The 16,649-nt window shown below is 42.1% G+C and overlaps 1 protein-coding gene across 1 annotated transcript in view; it reads right to left on the reverse strand.

Moving 5' to 3' along the window:
* The window catches only part of LOC126263641 (HEAT repeat-containing protein 1), a 291,901-nt gene that overhangs the window by 239,634 nt on the left and 35,618 nt on the right, over positions 1 to 16,649 (reverse strand). Inside the window, exon 4 of the mRNA XM_049960733.1 lies at positions 16,138 to 16,454. Coding sequence (XP_049816690.1) covers positions 16,138 to 16,454 — 317 coding nt within the window. The remainder of the gene's footprint in view (positions 1 to 16,137; positions 16,455 to 16,649) is intronic.

The raw sequence follows: 16,649 nt of genomic DNA on the forward strand, positions 1-16,649 counted from the left end.
ATCAGACCACATTGGGGGGGGGGGGGGGGGGACACACTGTAGGGAGGGAAGAAGAGTAAAAGAGTAGGTAGGGGGTAGCCTGGTCTGGGCACTGGGCAGAGCGGGCAACAGTGTGTTCTGCCAACCTTTCAGTGGGTCGATAAGGTTAAGTGACCCTCCCTTAAAGAGAGTGGTAAAAGCTCCCTTCACAAATAAAACGTAAAATTAAGTCAGCTGAGAGGCATCGTCTCCAAACACCAAGGGTAGCAAATCATGGAGATTAAGAGGTTGGGACAGTCCAGCAAAATGAGGACCACTGTCAATTAGGAACCACAATGACATTGGGGTGGGTCCTCATGAAGGATTCAGCCAAGTATGGCCGATGTAGAGTTGGCAAAGAATGGTAGAGTCCTTGTGACAGGCCAGCGTGGAGGACCTCTACAGATTCATAGTCTCCTTTATCATCTGTAGTTTCTTTGGTGAAATCAGAGTGAGCCATTCTGTATTGCAGATTCCTAGAACTTGATGGCATACACCAATTTGAGGTCTGTTTCTGAAATAGTGATCTGAAGAATTGGTTTACTGGTAGCTAGTTTGGATAGGCTATCAGGGAGTTCATCCCCCAGAATCCCGACACAGCTAGGGATCCTGATGAAGGTCACTGAGCATTCACATTGTTCAAGGGCATACAGGAAATCCTGAATAACAATGACCAATGACAAAAGGGATGGCGAGGGTAATACTGGTCGAGAGCTTGTAAACTGCTCAAGGAGTCCATGAGAATGGACCGCACCAGTGCAGGAACAGATATACTCAAGCGTATGAGAGATGGCTACCACCTCCGCAATGAAAACACTAGTCATCCAGCAGTTCAGGATGTCCCGTGTGATTATAAGTAAAGCCCATGTGACCAGCTTCAGTACAGACTACTTCAAACCAAAGGATGCACCAAGGATGGAGAACAATTGATGGCTGAGGGAATCTGGAGGGACCGAGTCTTTCGGAACTTGTGACTCACCAAGACAAAGCTGTGGCCAAGAAATGCACCATAAAGGGTACGTGAATGGAGCTGGGTGATAGGCAAAAGAGTAAATTACTGGAAATACAGAGGATGGACTGGACGTGGGTTGCGACTGTAATCCGTTATCTGGGCCACCATTGTTGGAGATCGATTTCCATGTTTGATTGAGAAGATAGCAGTTCGGATGCTTAGGGGAGCTGTGAACATGGATAGCACTATTGACAAGCTGTTGTTGGCACTGATCTGCGATGGAGGGTCCTCAGCCTCCATGATAAGCTGTTCACAGGGCTAGTTCGAAAGACTCCTGTCACAATGCTGTATCGGACCCAGTATCTGCAATGCTGAGGGCGATGTCGAACAATATGCCAGATTCCCATAATCAAAACAGAACTGTATCCTTAAAGCTGCAGAAGGGTAGTGTGATCTGCACCCCAGGTAGTGTGTTACTCAGGCAGCGAAATGTATTAAGGTGCAGCCAGCACTTTCGCTTCTGCAGCAGTATATAGGACTGTAAATGAGGGGCCTTGTTGTACAGAAAATGAAACATGAAGAAATACAACAATCAAGCCAGATCCTTGTAAGTGTCACTCTATAAAATTCACAAAGAATGTGAATCCACCGATGACTTAGCATGTACCTATAGCCACACTGTTGAGTCCATGCAAGATGTGGTGGTTGACATGCAGTGAACAGTTTTCGTCTGAAGGGTTGGGTGAGTTCACTCATTTGTTTGAAAGGAGAAGCCAATGTTGTTGCCCGATTCTGGCCAGTTCCCCAGATACTGCAATGACAGGATTGAGGCAATCCTTCTCAGATGGTTTTAATAGAAACTATTAGGTGAAAAATCATTTTTGTGTTAATTATAGCTTTATATGTCAGCTTCATGATGATGCACACGTCATTTTGTTAATGGTCATAGTTATTATGTGACTAAGAATTAAGTAAGACACTGTGCAGAATTCAAAAAAGTTTGTAACGAAAAATAGGGGTCACTGTGATTTTGCATTTGGTGCTGGTCAAGATGGGGAATCCACATCAACCAAGAACCGAAATCATTAAGTCTCCAACACACTGAGCAGTTGATCGTCAACGTAAAGTACTGATAGGGGGTGTGAATGGAACAATATCAACAGAAGTGCACAACGCGAGTCTTGGCAGCTAAAAACAGAAAGCCATTGGTGAGAGCCCATGCCTTCACCTTTCGTATGGCACCTTGAGCAACAGTAGAGGCGAAAGTCATGATCATACAAGGAGGATGATACTGAGGACTCCACAGCTGCTGCTAGTTCACTGATGGCTACTAGAAGGAGAGGGCCACTCAGTACACAGCCTAGTGTGACCTCATTGGTTTGGATATGAGTGGGTTCTTTGGGAAGCATCAACTCGAACTTTGAGTGCATGGTGTGACAGAAAGTTCTGGATAAAAATCCAGAACAGACCCCAGAAACTTCACTCGCTTGTAAGGTAACAAGGATGTGGTACTGCCATGTGTTGTCATAAGCCTTTTGCAGATCAAAGAAGACGCCTTTATAGTGCTGACGTCAGGCAAAAGTTGTTTGGAATGGCGGACTCAAGGTACATTTCCTTGGTACAAAAATAAATGTGTAATATCTTCACTTATTTTGTTCCAAAACCCACAGAATTTCTCATTTCATCAGCTATTGATGCCCCTTAAAAATTACAGTCTGTAATTAATGGAATAACACAGTAGATTACGAAGTTTTGCTTAATAACAATATGGCAAAATACTCTCCTCTTTGCATGCTATCATTTGCCACAATCTCGTTTAGCTATCTCAAACCGTTTATGAAATATGAGGAATGTTATGGATATTTCACTCTGGCTTCATCACAGGCACACACGATCACAAAAGAGCATGCTACGTAAGATCAGTTTTATTGAGTCTGGTAGCAAATAGATATCCTCACCCATCTAAATAAAAAATTCAATATGTTAGTTAAAATTCACATGCAGTAATATATTATGTAATATGCACCAAATGTAAAATCACAATGACCCCTATTTTTCTTTGCAAACTTTTTCAAATTCTGCACAATGTCCTACTTAATTCCTAGTATCATAATAACTATGACCATTAACAAAATTATGGGCACATCATCATGAAGCTAACATATAAAGCTGTAAGTAACACAAAAAGATTTTTAACCAAATAGTTTCTGTAAAATCATTTGAGAAGGATTGAAGGGCATGCGCCTCGATTCTGTTATTGCAGTGTCTCACCAACTGGCCAAAAATGGGCAACAATGTTGGCCTCTCCTCCTGAACATATGAATGAAATCACCCAGCAAATCAGACGAAAACTGTTCATTGCACATCAGCTAGAACATCCTGTGTGGACTCAACAATGTAGTTATAGATACACACCGATTCCTCAATGGATTCACATTCTCTGTGAATTTTATAGCGAGATACGTAGAAGGATCCGAATTGATGGTTGTATTTCTTCATGTTTCATTTTCTGTGCAACAAGCCCCCTCGTCTACAGTCCTATATACTTCACTTATGTTTCCTTTTACTATCCCTGGCTATCAACTTAGCTGAATCTGATTACACAGGATAAGCAAGAGAAAAGTCATGCATAGTGTATTTAAAAGATTATAGTATCTATGGCATTCAGATGATGTCATCCACTATTAACAGTGACATATATTTTCATTGTGAAAAATATCATAGTAAATACAATTACACAGTACATATCTCTTCTTCTGTAGACAACTATACTATTACAGTGGAACATCATTAGCACATTTTTTAAGCGACCACCGATTTTGAACATCATATGCAGGAAAATGTACTACCGAAATTAAAAAAAAACTTTTTTTTTGTAATGATTCAATTTTATCAGCAGTGAAAACGCAAAATTAAGTGTACCATATCTGGAGATGTGATGTAATACTAAGCACATTTCCTGACATGCTATCTCTATGGATTATAGTTCAAAATGCACATTTTCGAGAACATGTCTGGAATTTGACAAAACATATGAACAGTTGACTGTTTCTTTTGTCCTAATTTTAATATCGTATTGCCTATCTCAGTTAATACATTCATCACTCTGTAATCAATTTCAAAACATAACACTTCACTGTGTCCATTGCTTCAATAGCTTTTGATATTGTTGGAACTGGCAAGGATTAGGCTCATCCTTGTCTTCACTTCCTTCTTGTTTCTCTGCCACCTGTTCCTGAAGGACTCCATGAATTGTCATGGACTGACAGACGGCAACATCTTTGTTAAATTCAAAATATACACCGAAGCTAAGGTAGTCAGTGTTTTCTTCATGCACCATTACTTGCTGCCATTGTTCAACTGCAAATTCCTCCATTTTCTGGAGTGATGTCTTCTGCTAGCATCCAATGAAAGGTAGCCTTCTTGAAGTAGTTTGACAGGGGATTATGCTTCTTACAAAGTGCTTCACATCCTAAATCGTTATATTTCTCATTGTAGTTCGAAGGCAGCCCAGGCTCTTCTGTACAAGAATCTGCCAGTATTTCTGTTTCTGTAATTTTATATGCATTTGTTCAGCAGCTGAAGGTGGCTTGTGCAGTTGGAGAAAAAAAAATCTGAATTTATGTAAAGTGTATACAATGTATCATCGGGATGTGCTGCCCACTGGTCAAAAACAGAATGACTTTCCTATTTCTAACACCCAACCAAACACCCCATGCACCCAAGGGTTCTTCAAAAATAGTATTTGTTATCTCTGTTTCTGCATTAGGTGTTCATTTACATGGCAATATCTAAATATTTTTAGAACTTCGAGCACTCTTTGTCACTGCAATTATTAGTGGCATCAACTTTTCTGTTCTAGTTTCATTACAGCAGAGTAAAGCATCAACTTCTGTTTACTGAATTTTCCACCAATGCATTTCGGTCCTCTGAACTCAACAATTTTATTAGGCAGAAGGTAAAAAAAAGACCTTGTTTCATCTGCATTATAACATCACTGGGGCTGACCTTCCTATGAATGATGGAAGAGTATTTTTCCATGGATAAACAGTATCAATTTTTATGCTTCATCTCAAACACATTTATACACTAAATTACATTGGTTCTTGAACCAATTGATCCTAACACTGGATGCTTTTAAATCTGTGAGTTTCACCTTTTGTGCCATATATACTGCTTCAGCATGAACCGCAGTACCATCAGTTGAAATATTTGAAGCATTAGCTTGTTTCCTTCCCCCGTGAACCATGGACCTTGCCGTTGGTGGGGAGGCTTGCGTGCCTCAGCGATACAGATGGCCGTACCGTAGGTGCAACCACAACGGAGGGGTATCTGTTGAGAGGCCAGACAAACATGTGGTTCCTGAAGAGGGGCAGCAGCCTTTTCAGTAGTTGCAGGGGCAACAGTCTGGATGATTGACTGATCTGGCCTTGTAACATTAACCAAAACGGCCTTGCTGTGCTGGTACTGCGAACGGCTGAAAGCAAGGGGAAACTACAGCCGTAATTTTTCCCGAGGACATGCAGCTTTACTGTATGATTAAATGATGATGGCGTCCTCTTGGGTAAAATATTCCGGAGGTAAAATAGTCCCCCATTCGGATCTCCGGGCGGGGACTACTCAAGAGGACGTCGTTATCAGGAGAAAGAAAACTGGCATTCTACGGATCGGAGCATGGAATGTCAGATCCCTTAATCGGGCAGGTAGGTTAGAAAATTTAAAAAGGGAAATTGATAGGTTAAAGTTAGATATAGTGGGAATTAGTGAAGTTCGGTGGCAGGAGGAACAAGACTTTTGGTCAGGTAATTACAGGGTTATAAATACAAAATCAAATAGGGGTAATGCAGGAGTAGGTTTAATAATGAATAGGAAAATAGGAATGCGGGTAAGCTACTATAAACAGCATAGTGAACGCATTATTGTGGCCAAGATAGATACTAAGCCCACACCTACCACAGTAGTACAAGTTTATATGCCAACTAGCTCTGCAGATGATGAAGAAATTGATGAAATGTATGACGAGATAAAAGAAATTATTCAGGTAGTGAAGGGAGACGAAAATTTAATAGTCATGGGTGACTGAAATTCGTCAGTAGGAAAAGGGAGAGAAGGAAACATAGTAGGTGAATATGGATTGGGGGGAAGAAATGAAAGAGGAAGCCGCCTTGTAGAATTTTGCACAGAGCATAACTTAATCATAGCTAACACTTGGTTCAAGAATCATAAAAGAAGGTTGTATACCTGGAAGAATCCTGGAGATACTAATAGGTATCAGATAGATTATATAATGGTAAGACAGAGATTTAGGAACCAGGTTTTAAATTGTAAGACATTTCCAGGGGCAGATGTGGATTCTGACCACAATCTATTGGTTATGAACTGTAGATTGAAACTGAAGAAACTGCAAAAAGGTGGGAATTTAAGGAGATGGGACCTGGATAAACTGAAAGAACCAGAGGTTGTACAGAGTTTCAGGGAGAGCATAAGGGAACAATTGACAGGAATGGGGGAAAGAAATGCAGTAGAAGAAGAATGGGTAGCTCTGAGGGATGCAGTAGTGAAGGCAGCAGAGGATCAAGTAGGTAAAAAGACGAGGGCTAATAGAAATCCTTGGGTAACAGAAGAAATATTGAATTTAATTGATGAAAGGAGAAAATATAAAAATGCAGTAAATGAAGCAGGCAAAAGGGAATACAAACGTCTCAAAAATGAGATCGACAGAAAGTGCAAAATGGCTAAGCAGGGATGGCTAGAGGACAAATGTAAGGATGTAGAGGCTTGTCTCACTAGGGGTAAGATAGATACTGCCTACAGGAAAATTAAAGAGACCTTTGGAGAGAAGAGAACCACTTGTATGAATATCAAGAGCTCAGATGGCAACCCAGTTCTAAGCAAAGAAGGGAAGGCAGAAAGGTGGAAGGAGTATATAGAGGGTTTATACAAGGGTGATGTACTTGAGGACAATATTATGGAAATGGAGGAGGATGTAGATGAAGATGAAATGGGAGATAAGATACTGCGTGAAGAGTTTGACAGAGCACTGAAAGACCTGAGTCGAAACAAGGCCCCGGGAGTAGACAACATTCCATTAGAACTACTGATGGCCTTGGGAGAGCCAGTCCTGACAAAACTCTACCATCTGGTGAGCAAGATGTATGAGACAGGCGAAATACCCACAGACTTCAAGAAGAATATAATAATTCCAATACCAAAGAAAGCAGGTGTTGACAGATGTGAAAATTACCGAACTATCAGTTTAATAAGTCACAGCTGCAAAATACTAACGCGAATTCTTTACAGACGAATGGAAAAACTGGTAGAAGCGGACCTCGGGGAAGATCAGTTTGGATTCCGTAGAAATGTTGGAACACGTGAGGCAATACTAACCTTACGACTTATCTTAGAAGAAAGATTAAGAAAAGGCAAACCTACGTTTCTAGCATTTGTAGACTTAGAGAAAGCTTTTGACAACGTTAACTGGAATACTCTGTTTCAAATTCTGAAGGTGGCAGGGGTAAAATACAGGGAGCGAAAGGCTATTTACAATTTGTACAGAAACCAGATGGCAGTTATAAGAGTCGAGGGGCATGAAAGGGAAGCAGTGTTTGGTAAAGGAGTGAGACAGGGTTGTAGCCTCTCCCCGATGTTATTCAATCTGTATATTGAGCAAGCAGTAAAGGAAACAAAAGAAAAATTCGGAGTAGGTATTAAAATTCATGGAGAAGAAGTAAAAACTTTGAGGTTCGCCGATGACATTGTAATTCTGTCAGAGACAGCAAAGGACTTGGAAGAGCAGTTGAACGGAATGGACAGTGTCTTGAAAGGAGGATATAAGATGAACATCAACAAAAGCAAAACAAGGATAATGGAATGTAGTCACATTAAATCGGGTGATGCTGAGGGGATTAGATTAGGAAATGAGACACTTAAAGTAGTAAAGGAGTTTTGCTATTTATGGAGTAAAATAACTGATGATAGTCGAAGTAGAGAGGATATAAAATGTAGACTGGCAATGGCAAGGAAATCGTTTCTGAAGAAGAGAAATTTGTTAACATCGAGTATAGATTTAAGTGTCAGGAAGTCGTTTCTGAAAGTATTTGTATGGAGTGTAGCCATGTATGGAAGTGAAACATGGACGATAACCAGTTTGGACAAGAAGAGAATAGAAGCTTTCGAAATGTGGTGCTACAGAAGAATGCTGAAGATAAGGTGGGTAGATCACATAACTAATGAGGAGGTATTGAATAGGATTGGGGAGAAGAGAAGTTTGTGGCACAACTTGACTAGAAGACGGGATCGGTTGGTAGGACATGTTTTGAGGCATCAAGGGATGACAAATTTAGCATTGGAGGGCAGCGTGGAGGGTAAAAATCGTAGAGGGAGACCAAGAGATCAATACACTAAGCAGATTCAGAAGGATGTAGGTTGCAGTAGGTACTGGGAGATGAAGAAGCTTGCACAGGATAGAGTAGCATGGAGAGCTGCGTCAAACCAGTCTCAGGACTGAAGACCACAACAACAACAACTAGCTTGTTTCATCCAATTCAATAGGACATTTTCCAGTTCTGGAAACTGACTGTTGCACACTCTTTTCTCTTTGCTTTCTTCCTTCCAAACATGTTGCTTCGATCATTTGCTCACCGTTTTATTTAATGTTGATGGAGTAACGTTCAGTTTAGTGCAACATCAACATGTTTCATGTGTGAATCTATCTCCACTTCCTGAATAATGTTCCACTTTTCTACCACTCCCAGCACCAAAGTTGCAGCACTCAAACAGTACCTGTATCACCAAATTTTAACGTGGTAAGCTGGGAGTGAGAACTTATAAACAAGTCAATTTAACATGCATTTAACGCTGTTGAATGTGGGACTTCCAAAAATGAATGCACAGGGGTGCCCCACATAAAACCAGTATGCAGCAATTAACTCACTGAAAAGGAACATCTAATAGTAATTTTAAAAAACAGCCAATTACCTGTTTACAAGAGTTGCTTGAAATTGTGGCCGTGGTCATCCAAACCACTTCACAAGCAAATCGACTCACTAGATACAATAAACAGGTACATGAGATGACCCGTTTTATGTGGAACACCCTGTTCTATGCAGAATATGCAGTAACGAGGGACATACCACTGAGATGCCACCATGCTGCCCGATGGAATAAGGTAGATATCTTACTGTCGTCACTGGGATACTATTCTTCACTTAGAACTCAACAACTATGAGATTGCTTTTCTCTCAAAGGCATTATTGTGTTTAGTAAACTACTAATGAGTCATTCAGAACATTAGCTACCATTCTTAATTTCTGAAATTATCTACAAACGCTCCAAGAAGCTTTCTTGTTATTATTTACACATATGATTCAGCTTACAGAAATAGCTTCCTAAACACATGTATAACAACATAATATCCTACTATTTTTTTAAGAGTAATCAGTATTATTTTGTGTTATACTGCAGTGTGACTTCTGCTCAAGGATGTTAGCAACACCACACTGACAAGGGTTACAGCAGTCTGATTCAGTTGTACTGTCTTAGAAGCTGCACATTTTAAAAATTGTGTCTTATAAATAGATTCTGAAAAGAACATTATTAAAATGATGCTGCAGTTACTTGGAGAGTAAAACGTTGCAGAGATGAAGTGATAACTAACTCCATTTGAACAAGTCTTGGAAGGCTCAACGGTACCGACTGGCAGCTGTCGTCCTCAGCCTGTAGGCATCACTGGATGTGGATATGAAGGGGCATGTGGTCAGCACACAACTCTCACGGCCGTTGTCAGTTTTCGTGACCAGAGCCGCTACTTCTCCATCAAGTAGCTCCTCAACTGGCCTCACAAGGGCTGAGAGCATCCCGCTTGCCAATGGCATTCGGCAGACTCTGCCAGTGACCCATCCAAGTGCTAGCCAAGTCCAATAGCACTTAACTTTGGTGATCTGACGGGAACTGGTTTTAGCACGATGGCAAGGCAGCTGATTAGATGAAGTGATTTAAATACAAAATAAAAGAAGTGCCTGGCAGTAAGTATTTAGTCTGGATGTAACTTACGTTTAAAAGAACAAACTGTGTTCATATATAGAAGCACTATACTTAATGACACCTGAAACCTGATTCGGTGGTTGGTTGGATGGTTGGTTTAAAAGAGGGGGGGCAAGGGACCAAAATGTGAGGTCATCGGTCTCCTGTTCCCAGTAAAATAATTACACAAGGGAAAGAAGAAAAGAAAGGAGACGTACAGCACAATAACAGGAGAAAGGAAGAACCAGAAAAACGACAGGAGGACAACCAACACTACTATGGACAAAACAGGAAAAGAAAACCACAGAGAGAAGCAAGAAACATGTAGAAGGTGTAAAAACAAGAGAGTAGATGACCGTGGCTGGCCGACCACAAGAATAAAACGGTAAAGTCAGCCACTCTGTGACACATTAAAACATCCACCGTACAGGCATTAGAGTGGAGAACACAAAGGGACAAAGGACATGTGCTAAAACTTATATACAATGATAAAACCCACTGCCACATATAAAACGTAAAACTAAATTAGCCAATGAGGTGTTGTCAGCTAAAATTAATGGCAACGAGTCCAGTAACTGAAGAGTCCATCACAGGGCAGCCAAAGAAGGACAGCTCACCAAGATATGGGCACTGTCAACTGGGTGCCGCACCGACACTGAGAGGAGTCATCACGGCACTGGAGGTAGCCAGCCATGAGTCACCCAAGCGTGGCCAATGCGGAGCGGGCAGAGAACCACAGAGTCCCTGTGAGAGGCCCACGTGGAGGACTGCCACACATTCGTAGGCTCCTTAATGGTACAAGGTTTGTTGTGCATGCTGAGGTTATGCCATTTCGTCTCCCAAAGTCGCAAGACCTTGCCTGGGATTCCAACTTGACCTGGGGTCCAGATAAACACCACTAAATGACCCGCCCGTTCCAGGGCATTGTTGCTGCCAAAGGATGGCGAGGGTAGCAATGGTCGATAGCTTGTAGGCTGCTCAAGGAGTCAGTGCACTCCCCAAGGCATGAACGGATGTGCTCAAGAGCACGAGATGTAGCCACCAGCTCAGCAGTGAAAACACTGCAGCCATTGGGCAAGGAATGCTGTTCAGTATGTCCTCCATGGACATATGCAAAGCCGACATAATCATCAGCCATCGAGCCGTGGGTGTAAACCACTTCGAGGCCTCGGTACATGTCAAGAATCAACAGGAAGTGGCAGCAGAGAGCCGTGGGGTTAACCGAGTCCTTAGGACCATGTGAAAGGACCAGGCGAAGCCATGGCCTAGATGTACACCATGGAGGTGTATGTGAATGGACCTCAAGTATAGGTGGTAAAGGCAAGGACTCTCATTCAGAAAGAAGGGATCGGACACGAACTGCAATTGGAAACCCTGACCTGGGCCGCTGATGCGGGAGATGAACTGCTGTGAGTGGGAGACGGAAATGGTGATTCGGATGCACAGGAGAACTAAGAATGTGTGCAATGTAACTGGTGAGCAGTTGTGCACGGCAAACCTGCAATGGAGGTACTCCAGCCTCCACAAGGACGCTGGTCACTGGACTCGTCGTAAAAGCTCCTGTCGCTAGGCGAATGCCACAGTGGTGCACTGGGTCGAGTAAACGCAATGCTGAGGGTGCCGAACCATAAACCAGACTCTCATAGTCACGGCGGGATTGAACAAGGCCTCTGTAGAGCTGCAGCAGCGTAGAGCAATCTGCTACCCAGTTCGTGTTGCTCAGGCAGTGGGGAGGCATTGAGATGCTGCCAGCACTTCCGCTTAAGCTGACGAAGGTGTGGAAGCCAAGTCAATCGGGAGTCAAAAACCAGTCCTAAGAATCGATATGTCTCCACTACAGTGAGTGGATCGTCATTAAGGTAAAGCTCTCGTTCTGGATGAATGGTACGAAGCAGACAGAAGTGCATAACACATGACTTTGCAGCCGAAAACTGGAAACCGAGGGCTAGCGCACATGACTGCGCCTTGTGGATGGCTCCCTGTGGCACCGCTCAGCACACCAGTACTGGTGGAGCAGTACGAAATGTAGAAGTCGTCTGCATACAGAGAAGGTGAGACGGACAGCCCTAAGCTACTGCTAGACCATTAATGGCCACTAAAAATAGAGACACACTCAATACAGAGCCCTGCGGGACCCATTCTCCTGGATATGGGGGTACTATGGGAGGCACCAACTTGGACACGGAAAGTACGAAGCACCAGGAAATTTTGGATAAAAATCGGGAGCAGGCCTTGGAGACCCTACGCATATAATGTGGCACGGATATGATGTCTCCAGGTAGTGTCATACGCTTTTCATAAATCAAAAAAGATGGCAACCAGGTGTTGGTGTATGGAAAAGGTTGTTCGGATAACAGACTTGAGGGAGTGACCCAGGCGGAAGCTGCCCTGACATGGAGCCAGTAGGCCATGTGACTCCACGACCCAACCCAACCACTGACATACCATACGTTCCAGCAGCTAATGGACCAATAGCTATCCACATCAAGCAGGTTTTTACCAGGTTTGAGCACTGAAATGATGGTGCTCTTCCACCATTGCGATGGAAAGACGCCATCATACCAGATCCGATTGAAGATGACGGGGAGATGTCACTTGTAGTCAGATGAGAGATGTTTAATCATCTGAATGTGGATCCGATCTGGCCCAGGAGCTTGGCTGACGGGTAGTTCTCCGACACAGAGGCTCTAGCACAATGCTCAGCAAAGTGCTCAGCAATTGCGTTTGCGTCGGTAGATAATACGCCAGTTATGTTAACACCAGAAACACCTGTTGGGGTCTGGTACCTGAAAAAACGTTTGACCTTTGTCCAGACTTGGGAAGGTGATGTATGGCACCCAATGGTCGAGACATGTTTAAAGACTATTAGGTGCTCCATGGACGGGTGCTGCTTATGTCGCTGTAGAGCTTGCTGGCACTCCTTAACTGCTTCAGCGATTTCCAGCAACCACCAAGGGACTGCCTTTCGCCGGGGGCTCCCTAAATAGTGACGGATTGTGTTTTCTGCCACAGAAACAAGTCACCTGCTCAACCATCACATCGATGTTACCATGAGGGAGAGATTCAATGGTGACAGCAGAGGTGAAAGTTTCCCAGTCCGTCTTGTTTAAAGCCCATCTGGGCAGGCGTCCGTGGGCCTGATGCCAGGGCAGTGACAGGAAGATGGGGAAGTGATCACTACCACACAGGTCGTCATTTGCTCTCCAGTGGATAGATAGGCGAAGTCCTTGGCTGCAAACTGATAAATCAATGGTCAAGTAACTACCATGAGCCACACTGAAATGTGTGGTGGCCCCAGTATTTAAGAGGCGTCGAGTTGTGATAGTAAATTTTCGACATCTCTGCCTCTGCCAGTAAGCATGGTGCCACCCCACACGGGGTTATGGGCATTAAAATCTCCCAAAAGTATGAAAGGTTTAGGGAGTCGATCCATCAGTGCAGTTAATATATTCAGGGATACTGCACTATCTGGAGGAAGATATACATTGCAGACATTATTTCCTGCGCCCTCCTTATTCTGACAGCCACAGTTTCAAGAGGGGTTTGAAGGGGCGCAGATTCACTACAGACTGAATTTAGGACATAAACGTGAACTCCACCTGACACTCGATTACAGTCGCTACGGTTCCTGTAGTGTCCTTTATAGCCACGCAGGGCAGGGGTCTGCATTGCCAGGAACCAGGTTTCCTGGAGGGCAATGCAGAAAGCAGGGGGTAAAGCTTAACAGTTGCCACAGCTCAGCCAGGCAGTGGAAAAAACCGCCACAATTCCACTGGAGGATGATGTCATCGTGAGACTGGGAAGCATGGAACATTCAATGAGGCAATTTACACCTCAGGGTCACCTGCTGCCACCGATTTTTTGCATAAGCAGGGGTCTGCATTGCCAGGAACCAGGTTTCCTGGAGGGCAATGCAGAAAGCAGGGGTAAAGCTTAACAGTTGCCACAGCTCAGCCAGGCAGTGGAAAAAACCGCCACAATTCCACTGGAGGATGATGTCATCGTGAGACTGGGAAGCATGGAACATTCAATGAGGCAAGTTACACCTCAGGGTCACCTGCTGCCACAGATTTTTTGCATAAGCAGTCTATATCCATTGTGTCTGAGGGTTCAGCGAGATCTAGGTCCTCAGCGGACACCAGAATCTCCACCTCATACACAGATGCAGAGCTGTGGTGCCACCACAATTCCCTTGGTCTTGGGATCTCCTTTTTGGATTTCTGATTTAGTAGTGTATGACTGTATTATGAAAAGAAGTAAGATGGCTAATAATGAAAAATAAAGTAGTAACATTATAAAGTAGCAACAGTAGAGATTTTTATACAGGATATCCCACAAGGAATGGTCAATATTCAGGGATATGACAGAAATAATCACTTGAAGCAAAAAAAATCTAATGAACATGGGCTCAAAAGAGCATACCTTAAGAGCTATGAGCACTACTAAACCTTCAACGCTGTGAACCAATCTCTTCTACTGCAAGGTCTTCGCTTTCCATAGTTTGAGAGGTGGTAGTGCGAACTAAAACAAGGAAAAAAGTCCAGAAAACATGGGCTTGAAAGTGCATATCTTAAGAGGTATGCGCACTTGTTCATCTTCATACTGTGATATGCATCTCTTCTACTGAAGAAGTGGTCATAGCTCTTAAGGTATGCATTTTAGAGACTTATGTTTACTAGAATTTTTTGCTTCGAACAATTGTTAATGTCATATCCTTGAATATTGACTGCTCCTCCTGGAACACCCTGCATAAGTGACTGACAGCAAAATTGTCACAAGATCATTCATCTAAGTGGGGGAGTATTTGATATTACACATCAACCTGTAAGAGTGATGTTCAACCCTATGTTTGCCTTTCAAACGAATGATACTTGTAAGCAATAAAACAATATAATCAATTACTATACGAGAGCACAACTACTGTGTGAATTTAATATTAATTTTCATGAGGTGAGCCTAAGGGACAAAAAGTGTCTTCGAGGAGGAACAGCAAACCCAATAACTTCACAAAAGGAAGTGCTGTGGGGGCAAGATACTGACACTCCTTGCATCATCAGCCTACATCAGAGTGGCGGGTCATCCCTTGAGTAAATGCCAAACCAAACAATGACTGTACAGACTTTGGAAGACGAATGAGTACTGTATAGTTATTATTATTCCGATCTTTCAGTGAGAACTATCCATTTACATTGACATTCAGAATTAAGATGATGGTGGTAGTGTTATCAAATAATTAAGTTCTTGTTGTAAGAAGATCACTGTATTGAATCGTAAGAATATATGGTGCGTATGAGTAGTGCCATCACATTTATTTTAAGAAAAACAGATACTGTGCGCAATCATTATCTTTCAAAATAAACTGCATAAATCAATGAAGAACACTTAAAAGGTTAATTAAACAACTAAATGACAGCAGAATAATATTTAGCATTCGCTGTCAAGATAAATTTAAACCTCGAAATGCCAAACTGTTACTGTATTATGATGTCTAGGGGGTGAACAGGCATTACAGCATTGTTATAATAATTATTTTTCATCTTTTTCATTAGCTAAATAGCCTCACTACAAGAAATCCTTATGGACAATTTTCACAACTTTGTGACTTACATTATGTCATCACATACAAGTAAAAAATTGTTATCAACATTAATAAGCTTTCCATGCTGTAATGAAACGTATTTGAAATGTGTACACTTGTGAACAGATTAGGTTGTTTGTTCTACATCTTCTAGGTGGTTCTAAATCTTTTCCAATGTCTCCCCTCTTGCCAGGATCTGTCTGACAGCTCATTAACTTATCTCTGATACAGAAGCAAGTAAACAGCTACTGCAGACTCACTGCAGAAATAATCCAGCTATTAATATGAATTGTACAGGGAAGAAAAGAAAAATAAAATGGACACGTAACTCAGAATAGTTAACTACCACTTGAACTCAGATGCACAAAGTTTAGATGACTGATGAATGATATTTTCAATCATGGTACTTTCAAACTAAACCACACTTACATGATCCTGAAACTAGTACATAAGTATCAGTAAGTCTATTTTTGATTAACTGGCAATACAAAAAATTGCAGTAGCATCTGTGACACACACACACACACACACACACACACACACACGGAGGGAGAGAGAATGAACTTACTGAACAATCTTAAATACTTCATCATTTTCTGAATCTAGTGGAACTTCTGTAAACAGTTCATCTGCAAAATTTTTCAGTTCTTCCATGCACTCCGGCTGCTGCTCCATGGTGCACAGTATTTGTGATAACAATGGTATCAGCAGAGGTGTAACAACACCGCCAGCTGTTGCTAGTTTTCCTAAAATAACTGGAAAATCTTTCCGCTTTACAATATTCAATAATGCTTTCCTTGGGAAAGTACTAAGTGATTCATTCTGAAACTGGTACAGCTGTAACAACAGGAGGACTATTTCTCCGGTTAAAGAAGCATTCGGATTCTGAAACAGAAAATAGGACTTGGAACAAACTGGAAAAGAAACATTAATGGATACATATTCTTGCACTTAAAATTTTGGAACATATACAAAAATAATTATATGACAAAATAACAACAATGTATAAATTACACAGCAGTGATATTTTATACTAACAACATTATATTATAAACAGTGAAAAATAAATTTGCACTTCCA

Source organism: Schistocerca nitens, chromosome 6 (genome assembly GCF_023898315.1).
Source record: "Schistocerca nitens isolate TAMUIC-IGC-003100 chromosome 6, iqSchNite1.1, whole genome shotgun sequence".
Lineage (NCBI taxonomy): Eukaryota > Metazoa > Arthropoda > Insecta > Orthoptera > Acrididae > Schistocerca > Schistocerca nitens.